This window comes from Artibeus jamaicensis, unplaced genomic scaffold, assembly GCF_021234435.1.
Source record: "Artibeus jamaicensis isolate MK-2021 breed Jamaican fruit bat unplaced genomic scaffold, CSHL_Jam_final contig_332, whole genome shotgun sequence".
NCBI classification, from domain to species: Eukaryota; Metazoa; Chordata; class Mammalia; order Chiroptera; family Phyllostomidae; genus Artibeus; species Artibeus jamaicensis.
Window position 1 is genome coordinate 2181140 of NW_026521788.1, and position 18706 is coordinate 2199845.

The 18706-nt window shown below is 37.3% G+C and overlaps 1 protein-coding gene across 4 annotated transcripts in view; it reads right to left on the reverse strand.

The window, feature by feature from the left end:
• Positions 1–18706, reverse strand: part of BTAF1 (B-TFIID TATA-box binding protein associated factor 1) — a 116866-nt gene that overhangs the window by 25832 nt on the left and 72328 nt on the right. For all 4 annotated transcript variants that reach the window (XM_037156691.2, XM_037156692.2, XM_037156694.2 and 1 more), the window contains 6 exons: positions 11832–12258; positions 10635–10825; positions 8860–9013; positions 8348–8457; positions 6878–7079; positions 1564–1712 (listed from right to left, as the gene is read on the reverse strand). In XM_037156691.2, the coding sequence (XP_037012586.2) occupies positions 1564–1712; positions 6878–7079; positions 8348–8457; positions 8860–9013; positions 10635–10825; positions 11832–12258 (1233 nt within the window). The remainder of the gene's footprint in view (positions 1–1563; positions 1713–6877; positions 7080–8347; positions 8458–8859; positions 9014–10634; positions 10826–11831; positions 12259–18706) is intronic.

Here is an 18706-nt window from a genome sequence, read left to right on the forward strand (position 1 = left end):
TGAATGTAAAATGGTACAGTTACTTTGGAAAATGATTTGGCAGTTTCTTAAAAATTTAAACATCATATGACCCAGTAATTCCATTCCTAGATAACTATCCGCTCAAAAGAAATGAAAGCATACATCCACACAAAGACATACAAATACATGGTCATAGTGTTACTTATAATAGCCAAAAGCCAGTAACAATCAAATGTCTAGCAACTGCTAAATGGATAAATAAGAGGTGTATGTCTATACAATGGAGTACTATTCAACCATACAAAGAAAGTACTGATGCACAGACAATATATGGAACACTGACATCCAGTTGGTCCATTACACCCGAGTAAGTTATTTAAAAAATTTCCAAATGGTTCTGAGATAGATGTTTTGATACACAAGGTCTATCCAGAAAGTATCCAGCCATGTAATATGAAAAAGAGATGATACAAGGAATGTGATGCCTCAGTCCCCTTCAAAGTAGGCACACTGGCACCTCACATAGTTCTCCCAGTCACCACCGGCTGCCCTGTTGTATTTTCCTGAATCTCACTGATGGCCTGAAATCTCTCGCCTTTCAAAGGTGATTTTAGTTTGGGGAAAAGCCTGAAATCACAGGGCATCAAATCTGGGCTGTAGGGGGGCTGAGTCACCTGGGTGATTTTATGTTTCATCAAAAACTCTGCATAAGATGTGGTGTGTGAGTGGGCACACTGTGATGAAGCTGCCAATCACCAGTTGCCCATAGCTGCAGCCTTCTGAATCATTCAAACAGTTTCCAGGGAGGAATGTTCAAGCTTAATGCAAAATCTGATAGAGATTCATGGCTCTACTCACTCAGTCATTTTGAATGTTATGGCTACACCGTATATACGCTCACTCAACAACATCTACTGTCCTCACTGAGAAGTACAGTGAAGTTGTCATTGTTCACACATGCACATTACATCCAGTCCACTGTCCTTAGTGGCCAAATTACATCAACAGAGCACAAACCATTCTTGTTAACAATGGTTGGACTTTTACCGGGCAGATCTCATATAATATAACATGAACTGCACATCTACTTATTTCCTGAAATACAAAAATCCCACCAAAATATTTTAAGAGGCTTGGTGGCAGAGTTCTGGATCTTGCCTTGCTTTAAGCCACTACATCCTGTATTGGCCACATACGTATTTCTGCTTCATGAGAATACTCCAAAATTCTCCAACTTCAGCCCTTCTAATCTGCTTTCTCCATACTTCCACAGAGACTTCAATTGCTTTACATTTTCAATTACCATCTCTCAAATTTACCTTTCATGTAAACATCAGCACAGAATCTTTACATGGGTGTTACAAGGATACTTAGAAACAATTCTATTTTTAGAATAGTATCAATGAATTATTCATTTGGAAATCATAGTTTTACTTAAAACCTTGTTTTTAAAAATTTATCCATTGAAATATAAATTTCTTAATGCTTATAACAAACATATTCAACATTATTTTTGAAAAGCTGACATTCTTTAAAAAGAATTATAATTATGGTGAAGTTATAAAAAATATTAAGTCCATAAGCCAAGTATCTTCCACTTACCTCAAGTGGCATGAGTCTAATTAGTGTTGCAAAGCACTGTGTAGCCATGAATCTTACACTGTCTGTCTGATCACTCATTCTTCCCAACACCGGCACAACTAAAAGGACAATATATGGAACAATACCAACATCCAATTGTTCCATTACACCTGAGTAAGTTATTAAGGAAATTTCCATGTGGTTCTGAGGTAGATGTTTTCACACACTGATACACCAATATTGTATGTTCTAAAACAGTTCCTCATTTGTCTGTGATTCATTTATAACAGCATTTGAACACTGCTGCTCTTTTGTAAACATCGTGTAATTTTCCCATGATTGAGAACATAAAGATGTTGCTGGTGTGGCTCAGTGAATTCAGTGCTGGCCTGCAAACCAAAGATCACAGGTTCAAGCCCCAGTCAGGGCACATGCCTGGATTGTGAGACATGTCCCCAGTTGGTGTGCAAGAGGCAACTGATCAATGCATCTCTTGCACATCAATGTTCCTCTCCCTTTCTCATTGCCTTCCCCTTTCTCTAAAAATAATAAATAAAATATTTTTTAAACTGATAAGAACAGGTACTATAAACCTGATCTTAGCGAAAAGGTTGAGAAATAATGAAATATTTTTAAAGGAAGAATATAAAATCATGTTTTCATCTAAGGCAAGCTGGAAAAAGTTTTACAAATAAGATTTTTTCTATTCCTATACGTTTCTAGACTATCAATACCAAAATAAAATGAGTTAAATTACACACACGGAACACAACACTCTAATTCCAAAATTCATCCCAAAATCATGACAATCATAAACTGGAAAGCAGGCCAAGTAAGTTCAATTCTCCTGTAATCTTCAGCATTTTGGAACCTGATTTTCTCCTGACCTGATTTCCACCCATCTCTCCTGCTCTTAGAAATGTCTTTCATGGATATTCTCCAAGATGGCAGCCAGGTAAACACGCCTCGCATACTCACACAACCACATCAAAATTACAACTAAACTACAGAACCATCACTCAGAACCACCAAAAATCAAGCTGAATGGAAGTTCTACAATTAAGGAATTAAAGAAGAAACCACATCCATCCAGACTGCTAGGAAGGGTGGAGAGGCAGAGTGGTGGAATGGTATGGTCCCACACCCACGTGTGGTGGAAAAACATTGGAAGGACTATCTTGGGAGTTAGAGGTCCCAGCCCTACACTAGGCCCCCCAGCCTAGGGTTCCAGAACCAAAAAGATAAGTCCCCATAACTTCTGGTTGTAAAAACCAGTTGGATTGAGTCACTGGAAGACTGTTGGATTTCCAAACAGTTCCTGTTTAATGCCACATGCACAGACTTAGACTCATTCCTTCTGAGCTCCAGCACTGGGGCAATAGCTTGACAGGCATACAGGGAAGAACTGAAATGTCTGGCATGTAGGCAAGAGCTGGGAGACAGCTTTCTTACTGGGAGAGGCCACTGTTCCTTTTCTGAACCCTTCCCATACAGAGCCACAGAGCAGCAGGCACTATATGAGAATCCACCATACTGTCTGACCTTCCCTGGTGATTCCCAGGGGTCCTGCTGCACCCCACTTACAGACTGACCCAAGCTATTAATAGTGACTTTTCCATACACATTTCTTGGCTCATGCTTCAAATCAACCTAGATCCTCTCAAACAAGCAGCAGCTGGTCTCAGCAGCCCCTGTACCTCTTGCTAAGTGGCCCCAGGCCTGGCACTATAAGCAGCTGGCCTTGGTTCACAATCTGGCCATGCTTGGGCATCACCAAGCCCAGCACAAGTAGCAACCATTTGCATATTGCTTTATAGTTTATGCCAAGTGACCCTAGATAGAATACAGGCAGTGGCTGACCTTGGCCCACACCTCCCAGAAAAGCCCCATAGCCTGTACACCCAGTAGACAGCTACAGATCATGTCAGAGTACCACCACCCAACCACCTCCACAAGCAACACACCCAAGGGGTGGACTCAGTGGGCACCAGAGCCCTGCTGAAATAAGTCCTGCTTTGTTCTATCCTGCATAGCTGATCTTCCACAGAGGGAAGTTGGTGGTCAGTGGTCACAGCCAGTTCTTGCAGCTGACCAGCCTGAATAAATCCCTCCCACTGACCTGTCAACAGCAATCAAGGCTCAACTATAAGAGGAGGGTGTACTCAGCCTAGACAGAGGGCTCACCTTGAGTACCCAACTTGGGTGATAGGGGAGGCTGTACCACTTGACCCTACAAGACACCTGCTACATTAGGCAATGCTACCAAGACAGGGAGTAGTAGCAGCTCTACCTAATACACAGAAATACAAGAAGCCTTCCAAAATAAGAAAACAAAGAAACATGGCTCAAATCTCCAGATCAAAACTCCAGAAAAAGAACTAAACCAAAGGGAGATTATATCTCAGATGCAGAGTTCAAAACACTGATAAGGATGCTCAAGGAACTTAGTGAGTACCTCATCAGCATAAAAAAGATCCAGTCAAAACTGAAGGATATACTAATTGAGATAAATAACAATTTACAGGAAAACAACAGTAGAGTGGATGAAGTAGAGAATCAAATCAATGATTTGGAACATAAGAAAGAAAAAAACAACCAATCAGAACAGCAAGAAGAAAAAAGAATCCAAAAAAAATTAGGATAGTATAAGGAGCCTCTGGGACAACTTCAAGCATTCCAACATTTGCATCATAGGGGTGCCAGAAGAAGAGCAGCAACAATTGGAAACTTATTTGAAAAAATATTGAAAGAAAACTTCTCTCATTTGGTAAAGAAAACAGACAAGTCCACAAAGAATAGAGGGATGAACAGAGTCCCAAACAAGATAGACGCAAAGAAGCCCACATCAAGACATATCATGATTAAAATGCCAAGTTAAAGATAAAGAGAGAATCTTGTCCTGGCTGGTGTGATTCAATGGATTAAGTGCCAGCCTGTGAACCAAAAGATTGCCAGTTCAATTCCCAGTTGGGGCACATGCCTAGATTGTGGATTGACCCCCAGTTTTTGGCACATGAGAGGCAATTGCACATTGATGTTTTTCCCCCCTCTCCCTCCCTAGCCATCTCAAAATAAGTACATTTTTTTAAAAAAGAGAATCTAGCCCTGGCTGGTGTAGCTCAGTGGATTGAACGCAGGCCTGCGAACCAGACAATTGCGGTTCGATTCCCAATCAGGGCACATGCCTGGGTTGCAGGCTGGTTCCCTGCAGGCCAGTTCCCAGCAGGGGATGCACGAAGGGCAACCATATATTGATGTTTCTCTTCCTCTCTCCTTCCCTTCCCCTCTAAAGATAAATATATAAAATCTTTAAAAAAATCTAAAAGCAAGAGAAAAGCAGTTAGTTACCTACAGAGAATTCCCATAATACTGTCAGCTGATTTCTCAAAATAAATTTTGTAGGCTAGAAGGGATTGGCAAGAAATACTCAAAATTATGAAAAGCAAGGACCTGCAACCAAGATTACTCTACTCAACAAAGCTATCATTTAGAATTGAAGAGCAGATAAAGAACATCTCAGGAGAGAAAAAGCTAAAGGAATTCATCATTACCAAACCACTATTATATGACATGTTAAAGGGACTTATTTAAGATCAAAACTATGAACAATATGATGGCAATAAACAGGTATTAACAATCAAACCTAAAATATAAACTAAACAAAGAAGCAGAACAGAAACAGATGCATAGATACGTAGAACAATGTTTTGATGGTTGCCAGAGGTGAGGGGTTCTCGGAAGGGGTGGAGGTATTGGGAAGTACAAGTAGGTAGTTACAGAATAGTTATTGGGATGTAAAGTACAGTATAGAAAAGGGAATAGCTGAAGAACATATATGCATGACCCACTGACATGAACAATGGTGTAAGGTTTGCTTAAGGAAGTGGGGGGTACTGGGTGAAGAGGGGCAAAGGGGGGATAATTGGGCCAACTGTAATAGTATAATCAATAAATATATATTTAAAAAGAAATATGCTTCAGGTACCTCATGTTAAAGATTGTAAGTGGATGCCAGACCCTTTTAGCAAATAGCTTGCCTATATATTACTAGTAATTTAGTACATGCAGTCATATTGCATACAATTAATGAACCAACTCAGGAAACAATGTTTTTTTAATACGAGAAACTAAAAAAAAAAAAGAAATTGTTATCTGGAGGGTAGGCCCCTTATTGTACAGGCTTCTCCTGCTAGGTGAGTGTTCTAGGAACCCATCTGTAGCAGTATACCAGCTGGTGTTGTTATGAGAGGCTGCATTTGGCTGCAGTGAATTGTTTTTGAAGACTCTTTCGATACATCTGCCCATTTCATGGTGGGTGATTTATGAGCACACCTGCCACACTGCACTGAGTGTTGGCAGTTTCTGAGCAAAAACAGCATTACCCCTTACCCCACCCTCCCTATTCACCTCATCTTGCCCCAAGCAAGATGTTTTTGTTTTGCCCCAAGCAACACTTTTTGGTTTTCTCAGGTGAAAAAAGTACTCAAAGGGAATGTTCTGCTAATGTGGAAGAGGCAAAAAAAAAAAAAAAAAAAAGAAGAAGAAGAAGAAGAATAAGCACTAAAAGGTATCAAAATCAGTGAGTTCAAAAACTACTTTGAGCATTCCAAAAAAAGTCTCAATAGATTTATTGCCTCAAATGGAAAGTATTTTGAAGATGACTTAAAGTTTAAACATGTAAGAATACACAATTTTTTATAAAGAAATTCTGGGGTTTTTTGCCCCCCCGCCCAAGGACTAGCTATATAGTATCTGATTAATATATATTTTAAATATTTTATTTACTTATTTCTTTATTTTTTAGAGAGAGGGGAAGGAAGGGAGAAAAAAAAGAGACATTATTGTGCAAGAGAAACGTCAACCAGCTGCCTCTCACACACCCCCAACTGGGGACCTGGCCTGCAACCCAGGCATGTGCTCCAACCAGGAATCAAACTGGTGACCTTCCAGTTCGCAGGCTGTCGCTAAATCCACTAGCCACACCAGCCAGGGTGTATCTGATTAATATTAATAAGAGATTAATTATAAATGAAATAATTCAATTACTAAATATAGTTCACACAGTATATAAAATTATTTTTGCCTATTAAAATTTTGATTTCCTTAAGTAGCAATTCTTCAAACTTTTTGTGTAAAAACCTCCAATGAAAAATATAAACATCCTTCAATGTATTTATAATGTAAAAATTACTTCAAAATAAAATATAAAGTCATTTTCTCTTTCGAACAAGGCAGATTATTTATGTGCATATTTGAATAAATCAATTTTATTTTAGTCATCCTTAAGTAAAATGAATATAATTGATGAATAGTTTGTCAAAACAAAAAAGGATACAGGCAAGTGCTTCAATTGCACCCTCTTGCTTGATATTGTCATCAATTGCTCCCAGCCATGGAAGAACCTTCTCCAAAAAAATACTCATTGTTTCCATGGTAGCTATTTTGCTCATGATCCCCACACAACGAGCAGCCATGTGTCTCACTGCAGTGCTGGGGTACTGAAGGCACATATAAAGATGAGGCAAATGCTGTACCAACTAAAAACAGAAAGTTTAAGACAATCAGAATACTCATTGGGGAAACTATTTAAAATATACCTCCAATTACCTCAAAACATTACTGTCAAAGCATCCTCAATAAAAAATTAATCCAAACTAAGGTATTATTAACTCTTTTCAAAAGGTGCAGAACTTCCCTGCTTGGTATCCTCTCTTAGGTATTAGAGAACATACAATTCTTTCCAGAATTAACAGGGAATACATCAAAAGGTACTTGGCAAGACTCTCCTACTGAGGCTAAGAAAATGATACCACATATCACCAGCTCCTTTCAAATCTGGTAGCTGTGGCTTGGATTTAAGTACATACTTTTTATTCACTAGGTTGAGTGGATCCTGATTTTGCTGTAGGGACCACAATTTGATAGGTGTATTTTCCACTCTGACTTCCTGGCTTATTATAGTCTTACAACTATATTGGCATGATATATCCCATTATTAAACGTATGCTGCAGGATTAGTGTTGATAAGAACCAGGTACCTGCACAACACAATAGCCTTACAATTCAGGTGAATGCAGGTTTTTTGTGGATGGATTCTGTCCTTCTTTACTAATGATAAATCATAGAAATTTAAGAAGCTAAAGAACATACTTTATTAGTGTCTAAACAGAAAAAGTTTATTCTTCTCTACTCTCCCCTAGATTCTCCCTTTTATATTAGCTACAGAGAACTGGATTTAAAACCCTATAAATTTCAGAGAGCTTCCTATTGCAGCTATGTAGGGAAAAAATGATACATTTTACATGAAGAAGCCAGATAATTCTCTATAGTCTTCCTCCTTCTGTCCCAATTTTTTGTAAGAAATATTTTAATAGTCAAAAAATACAAATTAGTGTTCTAGCTTTGCCAGTGACTAGTTTCATCTTGTTCAGATAACTTCCTTCTACATTTACATATCTCTTAGGAAGATGTTTTATTATCCATGACCTTCCTTTCTTAAATCTATATTAAGATGGTACAAATGAACAGGTCACAGCTTTCTTTCTTGTGTACAATCAGCATCTCTGTCATCAGAGACCTGTCCCTACTACCCTGTATTCAAAGATCCCAGAGTGGATTTTTCTATCATTTATGCACTCAACTCTGCCTCAAATCCCAGAAAAATTGTGCTGTCAGTAAGGAAGGAATCTAGATATACCCTACAAAATAAAATGGAATTGCTAGGGATGATATCAAGTTGCATTTTTCAAGCCATAAAACCACTTGTTTTAACAGAAAAAAAATACACTTCACATTAGTTAATTACCAAGGGATGAAGCTCAGAATCCATTGATGCTGCTGCTATTTCAAAAACTTGCAGAGAATTCACCAATTCTTGAGCAGGGCCGTCTCCCTTTTCCAGGAGAGATTTTCCATCTATTAAAATACATTGATTTAAGTGCATATCACCTTGCAAATAAGTTTACAAAACCTAGAGCCCACAAAAAAATGTAGCACCTTCTCAACTACCATGGGGACAGTCTATTTTGCTTTTTTGGTGTGAAAATGCTATGCCTTTAATTTAAGTGTTGAGGTACACTTAAAGCAACTAAAAAAGTTCAACATAAGGATCCATTTCAAATATCTTTCTAAATATGTAATAGAAAAAATAAAAATAAAAAAGAAAATGAAAATAAATGCTTTTAACTAACCTTCCATTTTAAAACTTATCATTAAGTCTAAGATAAACAGGTATTAGCATTTTTATTTTATAATATGCATGTAATAAATATATACTGACATTTGTTAAAAACCCAACTGAGAAAAACATGTACAAACCAAAATTATTTATATCAATTGTGTTTCTCAATGGCCCAACCATAGCATCCCAGAGATGTGGCAACTTCACTGCCATTTCACCACCAAAATGCTTCACTATAGTTGTCAACGCAAATTCAGCTCCTCTTCGTTGTACCAGGTAAGGTTTCTGGGCCTAAAATTAAATGTTGTTGAAAAAAGAATTTCAGAAAAAAGTATAATGCGTTTTACATTTTATGAAGAAACTATAAAAGTAACCATCTAAGAATACAATGTTACTTACCAATAACCAATTAAATAATTACTGAATATATTTATTACAATTATACATACTTCTCAAAAATTAAATTTATAGTGGCATAAATTCCAAACTAGATTTTTTTAAATGTCCAAAATCAAATACTGCTTTGGGTTGGGAATAAGCAATAGTTTTGTCCCTACCCCAAAGAAACTTAACCTCTAAAGAGAAAATTATGAGATAAAATGATATGCCCTTATTCATATTTGCTTAAGGGAGAGAATAAGAGCATCTGTTTAATCTACATAAGATTAATAACCTCTACCTAGCAATAATTTTACTATAATTAAATACAAAAAAAAACTGTTTCCCCAGAAAGATAAATATTTTACAAATTATTTTCAAGTGGAAGAACTATGCAAACCACACAGGTATACATATAAAAAACACAGAAGAATATAATTAGTGAAAAAGCCTTCATTCATAGAATATTTTAAAAGAAACAGACAATAAGCTAAGTTTTGATTTTAAAAACTTAAATACACCTATATTTTATAAAAATATATTAAATATATGGCTTCTAACATTGACGATTTAGTGCTGAACTCAGGTAAGTTCCTATACCTTGCAACCAAAAGAGCTCTAGAGCATTCATTCCACTGTCGGTAATGTTGCTGTAATATTTTTAAAAACCACTTTTATCGTCTTTAAAAAATATTTACTATAGAATAAGTAGACCGATTAAACAGAATAGAAAGCCCAAATAGATCTTCATATTGTATACACTAAAGCATGATATGTAACAGAGATACCATTATGAGTCAATGAGGAAAGGATTCAATAGTGGGATAACTGGCTATTCATAGGAGAGAATAAATTTAGGTCCCTACCTCACAACACACATTTAATAAATTCCAGGTTGACTGAAAGGGAGATAGGTGACAATTCTCTGACACTTAAAAACTTATGCTCTGAGTATTAAGAATAATTCCTGACACTGATAGTACTGAGAAAAATCAGCTTCCATTGTTATTTAACATCTCCAGTCAGTGCTCTAGGAGTGAATTAGTTTATACTTATGAATGACTTATGTACCAAGAGGGTTTCTTGCCTACAGAGAGATAATCAAAGTTAAGCTGATAAAAATTTGAGGCATGAGAAATCTGAAGAAGCTTGAAGTTTTTCTTGACCATATTGTTGTATTCCAAAATGTTTTAATCCCAGTTCTTTTACTTAAAAAGTAAAAAAAATACAATTCTAAAAGCTGATATGACAATTAACAATTTAGCTCTCAATCTGAAAGACATTTGTTTAAAAAGAAGAGTGTTCAGCCCAGCTGGTGAGGCTCAGTTGGTTGGGTAGCATTCCACAAAGCTAAAGGTCACCAATTTGATTCCTGGTGTTGTCTGTTCAGTTCCTGGTTGGAGCACATTTGAGAGGCAACTGATCAATGTTTCTCACCCTCTTTCCCTTCCCTTCCCCTCTCTCTAAAAATAAATAAATAAAATAAAATAAAAAACCCACCAACAACAGAGTATTCAAAGAAAAAACTACTTACCTCATCAAGTTCTACAAGGATATTTCCACTACTTCCTGCAGGAAGATCTGCTATTTGAGCTTTCACTGCTTTGGGGGTAGGACCTCGCCTACTTGTGATAGCAAAGGCAGCTTTCTGATGCCTGTAGAGTGTGATTATACCTCTGTGCTTGGTGACAGTATGGTGCATTCCATCTTTTTCAGAGTTGGATCCTAATAAGGAAAAAAGGTAAACTTTTATGCATATGTGACCAAATGCTTCCTGCTCAAAAAACAACATATTTTAAATCTATGTCTTTGAAGCCTCAATTTTTATAGGCCAAGAACATCTCCTTTAGACAATGAAATGGTAATAAAATTGTCAGTAATTTAGAAAATTAAGTTAAGTGTTTTAATATCTGCATAAGTTCATACTTGATACAATCAAAGTTGTAAGATCATGTAGTAAGAACTATCATGTGGAAGAATAATTGTACCTTCAACTATATTTTTAAAAATATATGTTCCTAGGTATAAACAGTAAAAAAACACTGCAAGAAGGTTCTCTATAAGAAATATCCATAGTTATCATGAATTCAGAAACACTGACAGTACTGCTGCCTCTTACAACACTGAGGTTTGGGCTAGGGACTGGAGTCATCCTATCCCTGTTTTACAATGTTGGTATTCAAAATGTCCACTGTGTTCCTCTTCCAATTCACTCAAAAGTATTTTCAACATGTATATTGTGCCCAACTTGTAAGTCTATTATCTTTTGAATATAATAAATAAATAGTATAGGACTAAGGGGTGTGAAGAAACATTGACCTTTGAGACTAGCCTGGAGAGCAGTTCTTGTTTTTCATATAAATTCTCCAGATGAAAACAGAAACTTTGGTTAAGGGTTATTTGCTAAAGGTAATAGAATTCACTTATTTCATAAACATATAATTAGAGAAACCAGAGTTTTATAGGAAGAACTTTAACATTTGATATTATTAAGTTTTCTACCCCACTCACAGTAAACCCTATAATGATGATCTTGAAATGGAAGGGTTAACACCCATCTGAGATTTCAGTCATCTTTATATATCAGGCCTTTTATGAACAGCTAATTTGAGTTTAGAGGGTTGTGATTTGATTAGCAGTATGTGCAAATTCTCTTAAAATGGGAAAAGCTCTAACATAAATAAGATGTGTGCTTAAAGTGTACTTATAAGTAAATAGTTTAGATATATACCTTTGGAATTTTCCTGGCCACTTTGTGTTGGTACTGGACATGTAACACAAGGAGTTAGATAGGGGTCCACACAAAGCGAGCTACAAAGGTTTTTAACAATTTTTGAATTGGGACAGGGTGTCCTCGTTGTGCACTGCTGGAGTAGTCTGGCTATGGACTGAGCCGCATAGTTTTGCACGAGTGTATTTTCTTCCTTTTTAATTGTCTCCATTAAAGGTTTTATGATAGGATTTAGTTTCTCTGGAAGCTGCTGCAAGCTCACAACTGCACATGCAGCAAAAGTATGCACTCTCAACTGCAACACTTGCCACTCCTGGTTGGTCTCTGTAATTGTCATTTGGACCTGCTGTCGTTTACTATCTAACTGCTGTGACACTTGAAGATTTAATTCAAAAGACGATGTGACTTCATTAAAAACAGTAGTGACCTAGTAAAAAAAGAAAATAAAATCATTAATGACATCAACCCCAAAGTGGCTCATAAACTCCTTAAGGGCACACAGCAAGCTTTCTGTTTCAATTTTAAGTTTCTCAATATCTGGTATTATTTTAGTATTCCGTAAACTAAATAAATTTCTAAAAGTCCCAACTACATTTTAATCTGACTTAAAATTAGCATTATATTCTTTAAGAAAGACACAATCTCTTGAGAAAAAAATTATCAATCCCTTATATATATCTAATAAGTTTGAGAGAAAATTACATTCAACATCCCCACAGTACTTCAGTCAAATAAGAAAGCTGTAAGCAAATATAAACTAACTGTTAATTAAGGAATAGCAAAACTCACAAACTTCCTCTTAGAAAACAAATATTCTTCTCAAAAACTTTTAGGGTAGCTGTGGCTTCCCTTCCAGTAAAAAATGTTCAAATAATGGGGTGGGGGGAAGACAGGGGGGAGAAGGGTACAATCGTCATTAATTCTTTAATTATCAAGAACTGCCTAAAGTTGTAAGACTGTGGCATCAGACCATTTCATAAACCCCACTTAAAAGACTGTTTTTAACAATATTATTCACATATAATTCACATACAATACATCCATTTAAAGTATACAATTCAATGGTTTTGACTATATTTAGAACTGTGTAAACATTGCCACAATTTTAGAACATTTTCATCATTGCCAATATAAAACTCATACCTATTAGCAATCATTCCTCGTCTCCTCCAGCCTTATCTAACCATTTATCCACTTTCTATCTTTATAGATTTGCCCATTCTGGACATCTCATATGAATGGACTAATACAACATGTAATCTGTAGTGACGAGTTTCTTTTATTTAGTATAATGCTTTCATGATTCACCAATGTTGTAGCATGTATATGAGTTCTTCATTCCCTTTTTTGCCAACTAATATACCAATACATGGATATACTACATTGTATTTATCCATCCACTAGTTCATGAACATCTGAGTTGCTCCCACCTTTTAGCCATTATGAATAATATTGCTACAAATATTTATGAACCTATTTTTATGTGAGTATGCTTTTTAACTACCATGTAAAGATTGGGTAATGGCTTACATAACAAAAACCGTCTCTTGTTTGACAGGTAACTGTAATCATAAAGAGGTTCCATAAATAGATCCAGTCTGATCAATATGGGCCAGAAAAGCCTGTAACATTGAAGAACCTACAATTTTTTTAATGGAGAACCTAACTGTTCATACTTAGAAATGATTAATTCCATTATGGACAAGGCTGATAATGCTGGCCCCTTATTATGAAAATCAAAACAGGCACACAAATAAGACCTTCTTTTATCATTATGAAATACCACCAAAGACTTAAAATTAAGCTATATCTGCTTGATGTCAATCTGGTCACTGCTAAGGAACATGACCACATACCACTGTTTTATTTATTCAAGGTCTGAATAAAATTTATTTGAAACAGGGTTTCACTGCTAGCAGTTTGAGAACACTGTCATAAATACACTATGCTTCTGTCTAGGCAACTGAGGAAAGTTTTCCAGTTATCTCAAATTCACTGACATTCCTTCGTTCAACTAATATTTATTGAGTATACTAAAAGATGTCTTTACACATTAAAAAAATGCACAGACTTATGTGAAAGACAGATATATAAGAAAACACTTAAGATGACATAAAATATAACCGAGGTAAGTGTAAATTGCTGTGGGCGCATGAGTTGCATAACTCTTTCTTGGTGACAAGATTAGTGGAGGCCTGCCAGAAGATTAACACCGGTGCTCGATTTTTAAAGAAGGAGTGACCAGAAGGGAGAGGGGAGGGAATTTCAGGGGGAAAGGAGAAGGGTTTGCAGGAACAAATTTAAAGGACACATGGACAAAAAGAAGGGGGGGTGGAAATGGGAGGGAGGTGGGGAGAGCTGGGGAGTGGGATGGGAGTAAAAGACAGAAAACTGTACTTGAACAACAATAAAATAATAAAAAGTAAAGGACAGCTGTAGGGACATCTTGGCAAACAGCGAGTTAGGGAGTGGAAAGTGGGACATTTGTCTAAGGAACTGGAAACAGCTTATCTTGTCCTGAGCACAGGGCACAGATGGAGGAATGTCAAGAGATGAACTTGGTGTGAGCACAGAGGGTTGAGGTAGGAAACTCCTGGCAAAGGAACTAGGAGCTCAAGAAAAGAAGTGAGAACAAGTGAGACCCAGAAAGTGAGTGTGGTCTATTTTTCTGCAAGAGGAAAGCTAACTAAGTTTAAGTGGAGGATGCCTAAGAAATAATGACGAGAAAAGAGATGAGAAATTTAAAGAAGGTGCTGAAAGTAAGGAAAAAAAAGAACTAAAATCAAGAAAAAAGAAAATACTGTTTCTAAGCAGGGGAAAGATGCATTCAGAGTGGCACTAGAAGACTTTACCACCTGGCACAGCATCCAGAATGAAACGAACCAGAGGCTGCCTGGAGGCTAAGAGATATGTTAGGATCTAGTCATAAAGTACTAAGTCCTTTGACTAAGTTGTAGCAATGGAAACCAAGAAAGGATAAATATATGAGACTTTTTTCAAGAAAATGTTAACAAAATTTCTGAGTGTGGATAAAAGTGGCATTTTTCTATTTAAAAAAATCCAGTTTATGGTTGTGTTAATTTGGAGTGACAATGAGATATCCGAGTAAAAATGCCCAATATAAGAACATAAAAAAGATCAAGAGAAGAGAGCGTATGGCACATGGACAGGAACCAAATTGTGAGAATGGTGAGAGACAAAGAAAGACCATAAAGAAATGCCTATATTTGAAAAAAATACGGATTTGATGAAAGATACAGAGGGTAGGGACTCTCAGCCAAGGCCAAGATTAAAGTTTTAAAATTTCCCTTCCCTCGATGTACTGAAAATAGTAGAAGCTAGGCCAATGATCTATGAACTGTTAACTGAAAGTTGGAGTTCGAAGACTAACAAAGCAAAAACCCTTGCCATGAGGGCAACAAAAAATTGAGGAAACTGAAGAACCAAGGTTGATCTGTTACAACTGGGATGATAACCTAAGACCACCCCACTGAAAATCTCCAATCTTTTACAAAAACCCAGAAGTGAGGAGTGTGCATGGATGCTGAATGTTTGGGCTTTCCCAAACAGGATGAGTGAGGCTTGAAAGCACACCACAGTGAAAGTCCAGCCACAGCAGCAGCTGCACCTGCAGTTGCCAGCAGCAACGCTGTTAGTAAGCTAAGTAAGCACTCACTTTACAGAAAACCATAATGCTGGCCATCTTGGAAGAGAGGAAAAAACGATGAATTTACTTGCTTAAAAAAAAAAAGAAATTATCTCTTCCCAGGAGAGGCTTCTTTTCTGTCTTTTGGTCAGTGTTGAATGGAATGACTAGTTTGAAAGAGAAGGAGAAACTAGTTTCAACTGTAGCACTCTGTTATAAAAGGCAGCTTGGCCTTTGCGACCAATAAGAAAGATGGAGCCTAGGTCTCGAGCCCACCCTTGGTGTACCTTACCACAGTACTGTATATGTGCTGGCTAAAAAGTGGGTGCAGAATTCTTTATAGTCTAAGAATGAGTATGTGTGTGAGGTAGGTGGTATCCACATTCTCGACTTCAAGTCATTGTATTTCTTTTTTTGAGAAAAAAGGGGTTAGACATTGCATTTCATAAAACTAAGGTGTGCAAGAGGCAACCACACACTGATGGTACTTTCTCTCCCTCCCTCCCTCCCTTCCCTTCTCTCTAAAAAGGAAAAAAAAATCTTTTTTAAAAAGGAAAAGCAAAATAAAATAAAGTAAAATTTCCCTTTCCTCAATACTCTTCCACAGAGTCTGATATCCCAGGTTAAAGCAGCTGAACTAATAAAGTAGCCGAACTAAAAAATTTGATGGAACAGAACAGTGATTTCACTAGTGAGTAAGAAGTCTCAATAACAAAAGCTTTTTAAAAAGAAAAGTTGCCAGAGACAGCAGTACAGGAACCCAGACCATAAAGAAATTTTGACATTTCATTCAAGGCAAACAACAACAAAAAAAAGGGACGTGAAAAAAGAAATTACAGAAAAACTTTTTATAAAAGAACACAGAAAAAATTAACAATTTTAGATTTCTATCACTGGTAAGAACACAAAATTCAACTATATTACTTTTTAATTAGAAAGGGGGATAAGAAATGAAGATTGCTATTTCACAGGGATGAACACAAGTGAGTGGCTCAGTTTCTAATCCTCTAAGTAAAAAAAAAAAAAAAAAAAAAAAAAAAAAAACGAAAACAGAAATACTCATTTACACAATCTAACTGACCTCAAAGTAAGACTTACTACATACAGAAAGCTATAATAACCAGACACTGGTGATAGCATAAGGAGAGACAAGTAGATTGAACAAGTAGAGCCTGGACAAAGAACCACACTTCAACAAATTTTTGACCAAGGTGCCAGAGCAATTCAATGGGGGAAAGGATGCTGGGAAAAAATAGAAAAACTGGGTAACTTTATGGAAAAAAAAACAAAAACACCAAAATCCAAACTCTACTTCACACTACACATTCAATATGGATGAAAATCTAAACATACAAGCTAAAACTGCAAAGTTTTAAAAGAAAATGTGTGTGAATACCTTCACCACTTAGAAATGGCACCTTAGCAGATCACAGAACACAATAACCATAAAACACTGATAAATTAAGACTTCTTCAAAATAAAAATATCTGCTCATCTAAAGACACCATTAAGAAAATGAAAAGGGACTTCTGGCCAAGATGGAGGCATAGGTAGACAGACACACTGTGCCTCCTTAAAACAACCAAAATAAGGACAACGAAAATTTAGAAACAAAAAACAACCAGTACTGACAGAAAACTGAACTGTATAGAAGTCCTACAGCCAAGGAGTTAAAGTAGACACATTCATCCAGATGGGTAGGAGGGGCGGAATAGGGTGGCGGCAAAAAAAGCCATGGCTGGCAGACCCAGGTATGCAGGCAGCAGCGGGAGGACAGAGTGAGGCAGAGGATTGTGGAGGGGCACAGTGCACAAGGTGGCTGGCGGATCTAGTGGTCCCACATTCGCATGCAGATAAACCAGGTGAACAGGAGCAGGATAGGCCACACAACCCAGGGTCCCAGCGCTGAGAAATAAAGCCTTGAAACACCAACTGAAAACACCTGTGGGGGTTTAGGTGCTGGGAGAGACTCCCAGCCTCACAGAAGAGTTCGTTGGAAAGACCCGCAGGGGCCCACAAGGTACACAAATCCACCCGTACAGGAATCAGCACCAGGAGGGTCCAATATGCTTGAAGGAAGCAGCAGAAGGGACTGAACTGGGGCAGAGAGCAGGGCAAGCACCATTGTTCCCTCTCAGACCCCTGCCCCACATACAGTGTCACAACCTAGTGACTGGGTTACCCCTGCCCTGGTGAACACCTAAGCCTCCACCCCTGACTACATAACAGGCATGTCAAGACAAAAAAATGGCCCAAACAAAAGAACAGATCAAAGCTCCAGAAAAAAATACAACTAAGCAATGAAGAGGTAGACAACCTGTCATATGCACAGTTCAAAGCACTGGTGATCAGGATGCTCACAGAACTGGTTGAATTCGGTGGCAAATTAGATGAAAAAATAAAGGCTATGCTAAGTGAAATAAAGAAAAATGTACAGGGAACCAATAGTGATGGGAAGAAAACTAGGACTCAGATCAGTGGAGTGGATCAGAAGAAAGAAACACACAACCAGAAAAGAAACAAGAATTCAAAAAAAAAAATAAAAAGACACTTAGGAACCTCCAGGACATCTTTAAATGTTCCAACATCCGAATTATAGGGGTACCAGAAGGGGAAGAGGAACAGCCACTACTAGAAAACTTATTTGAACAAATAATAAAGAAGAACTTCCTCAATCTGGCAAAGGGAACAGACTTCCAGGAAACCCAGGAAACTCAGAGAGTCCCAAAGAACTTGGACCCAAGAAGGAACACACCAAGGCACATCATAATTATATTATCCAAGATTAAAATGGAGGAGAGAATCCTAGAAGCAGCAGAAATAAGGGGACAGTCACCTATAAAGGAGTTCCCATCAGACTGTCAGCTGATTTCTCAAAAGAGACCTTACAGGCAAGATTAGGGGCTGGAAAGAGGTATACCAAGTCATGAAATTCAAAGACCCACAACCAAGATTACTCTATCTAGCAAAGCTTTCATTTAGAATGGAAGGACAGATAAAGTGCTTCTCAGATAAGATCAAATTCAAGGAGTTCATCATCACCAAGCCCTTATTATATGAAATGTTAAAGGGACTTATCTAAGAAAAAGAAGATAGAAGGTACAGGAAATAAGTAGCATAGGTGGTAGGTAGAAAATAGATGGGGGGTAGAATAGTATGGGAAATACAGAATCTAAAGAACTTGAGACACATGGTCATAAACTAAAGGGGGGAATGGTGGGGCAGGGGG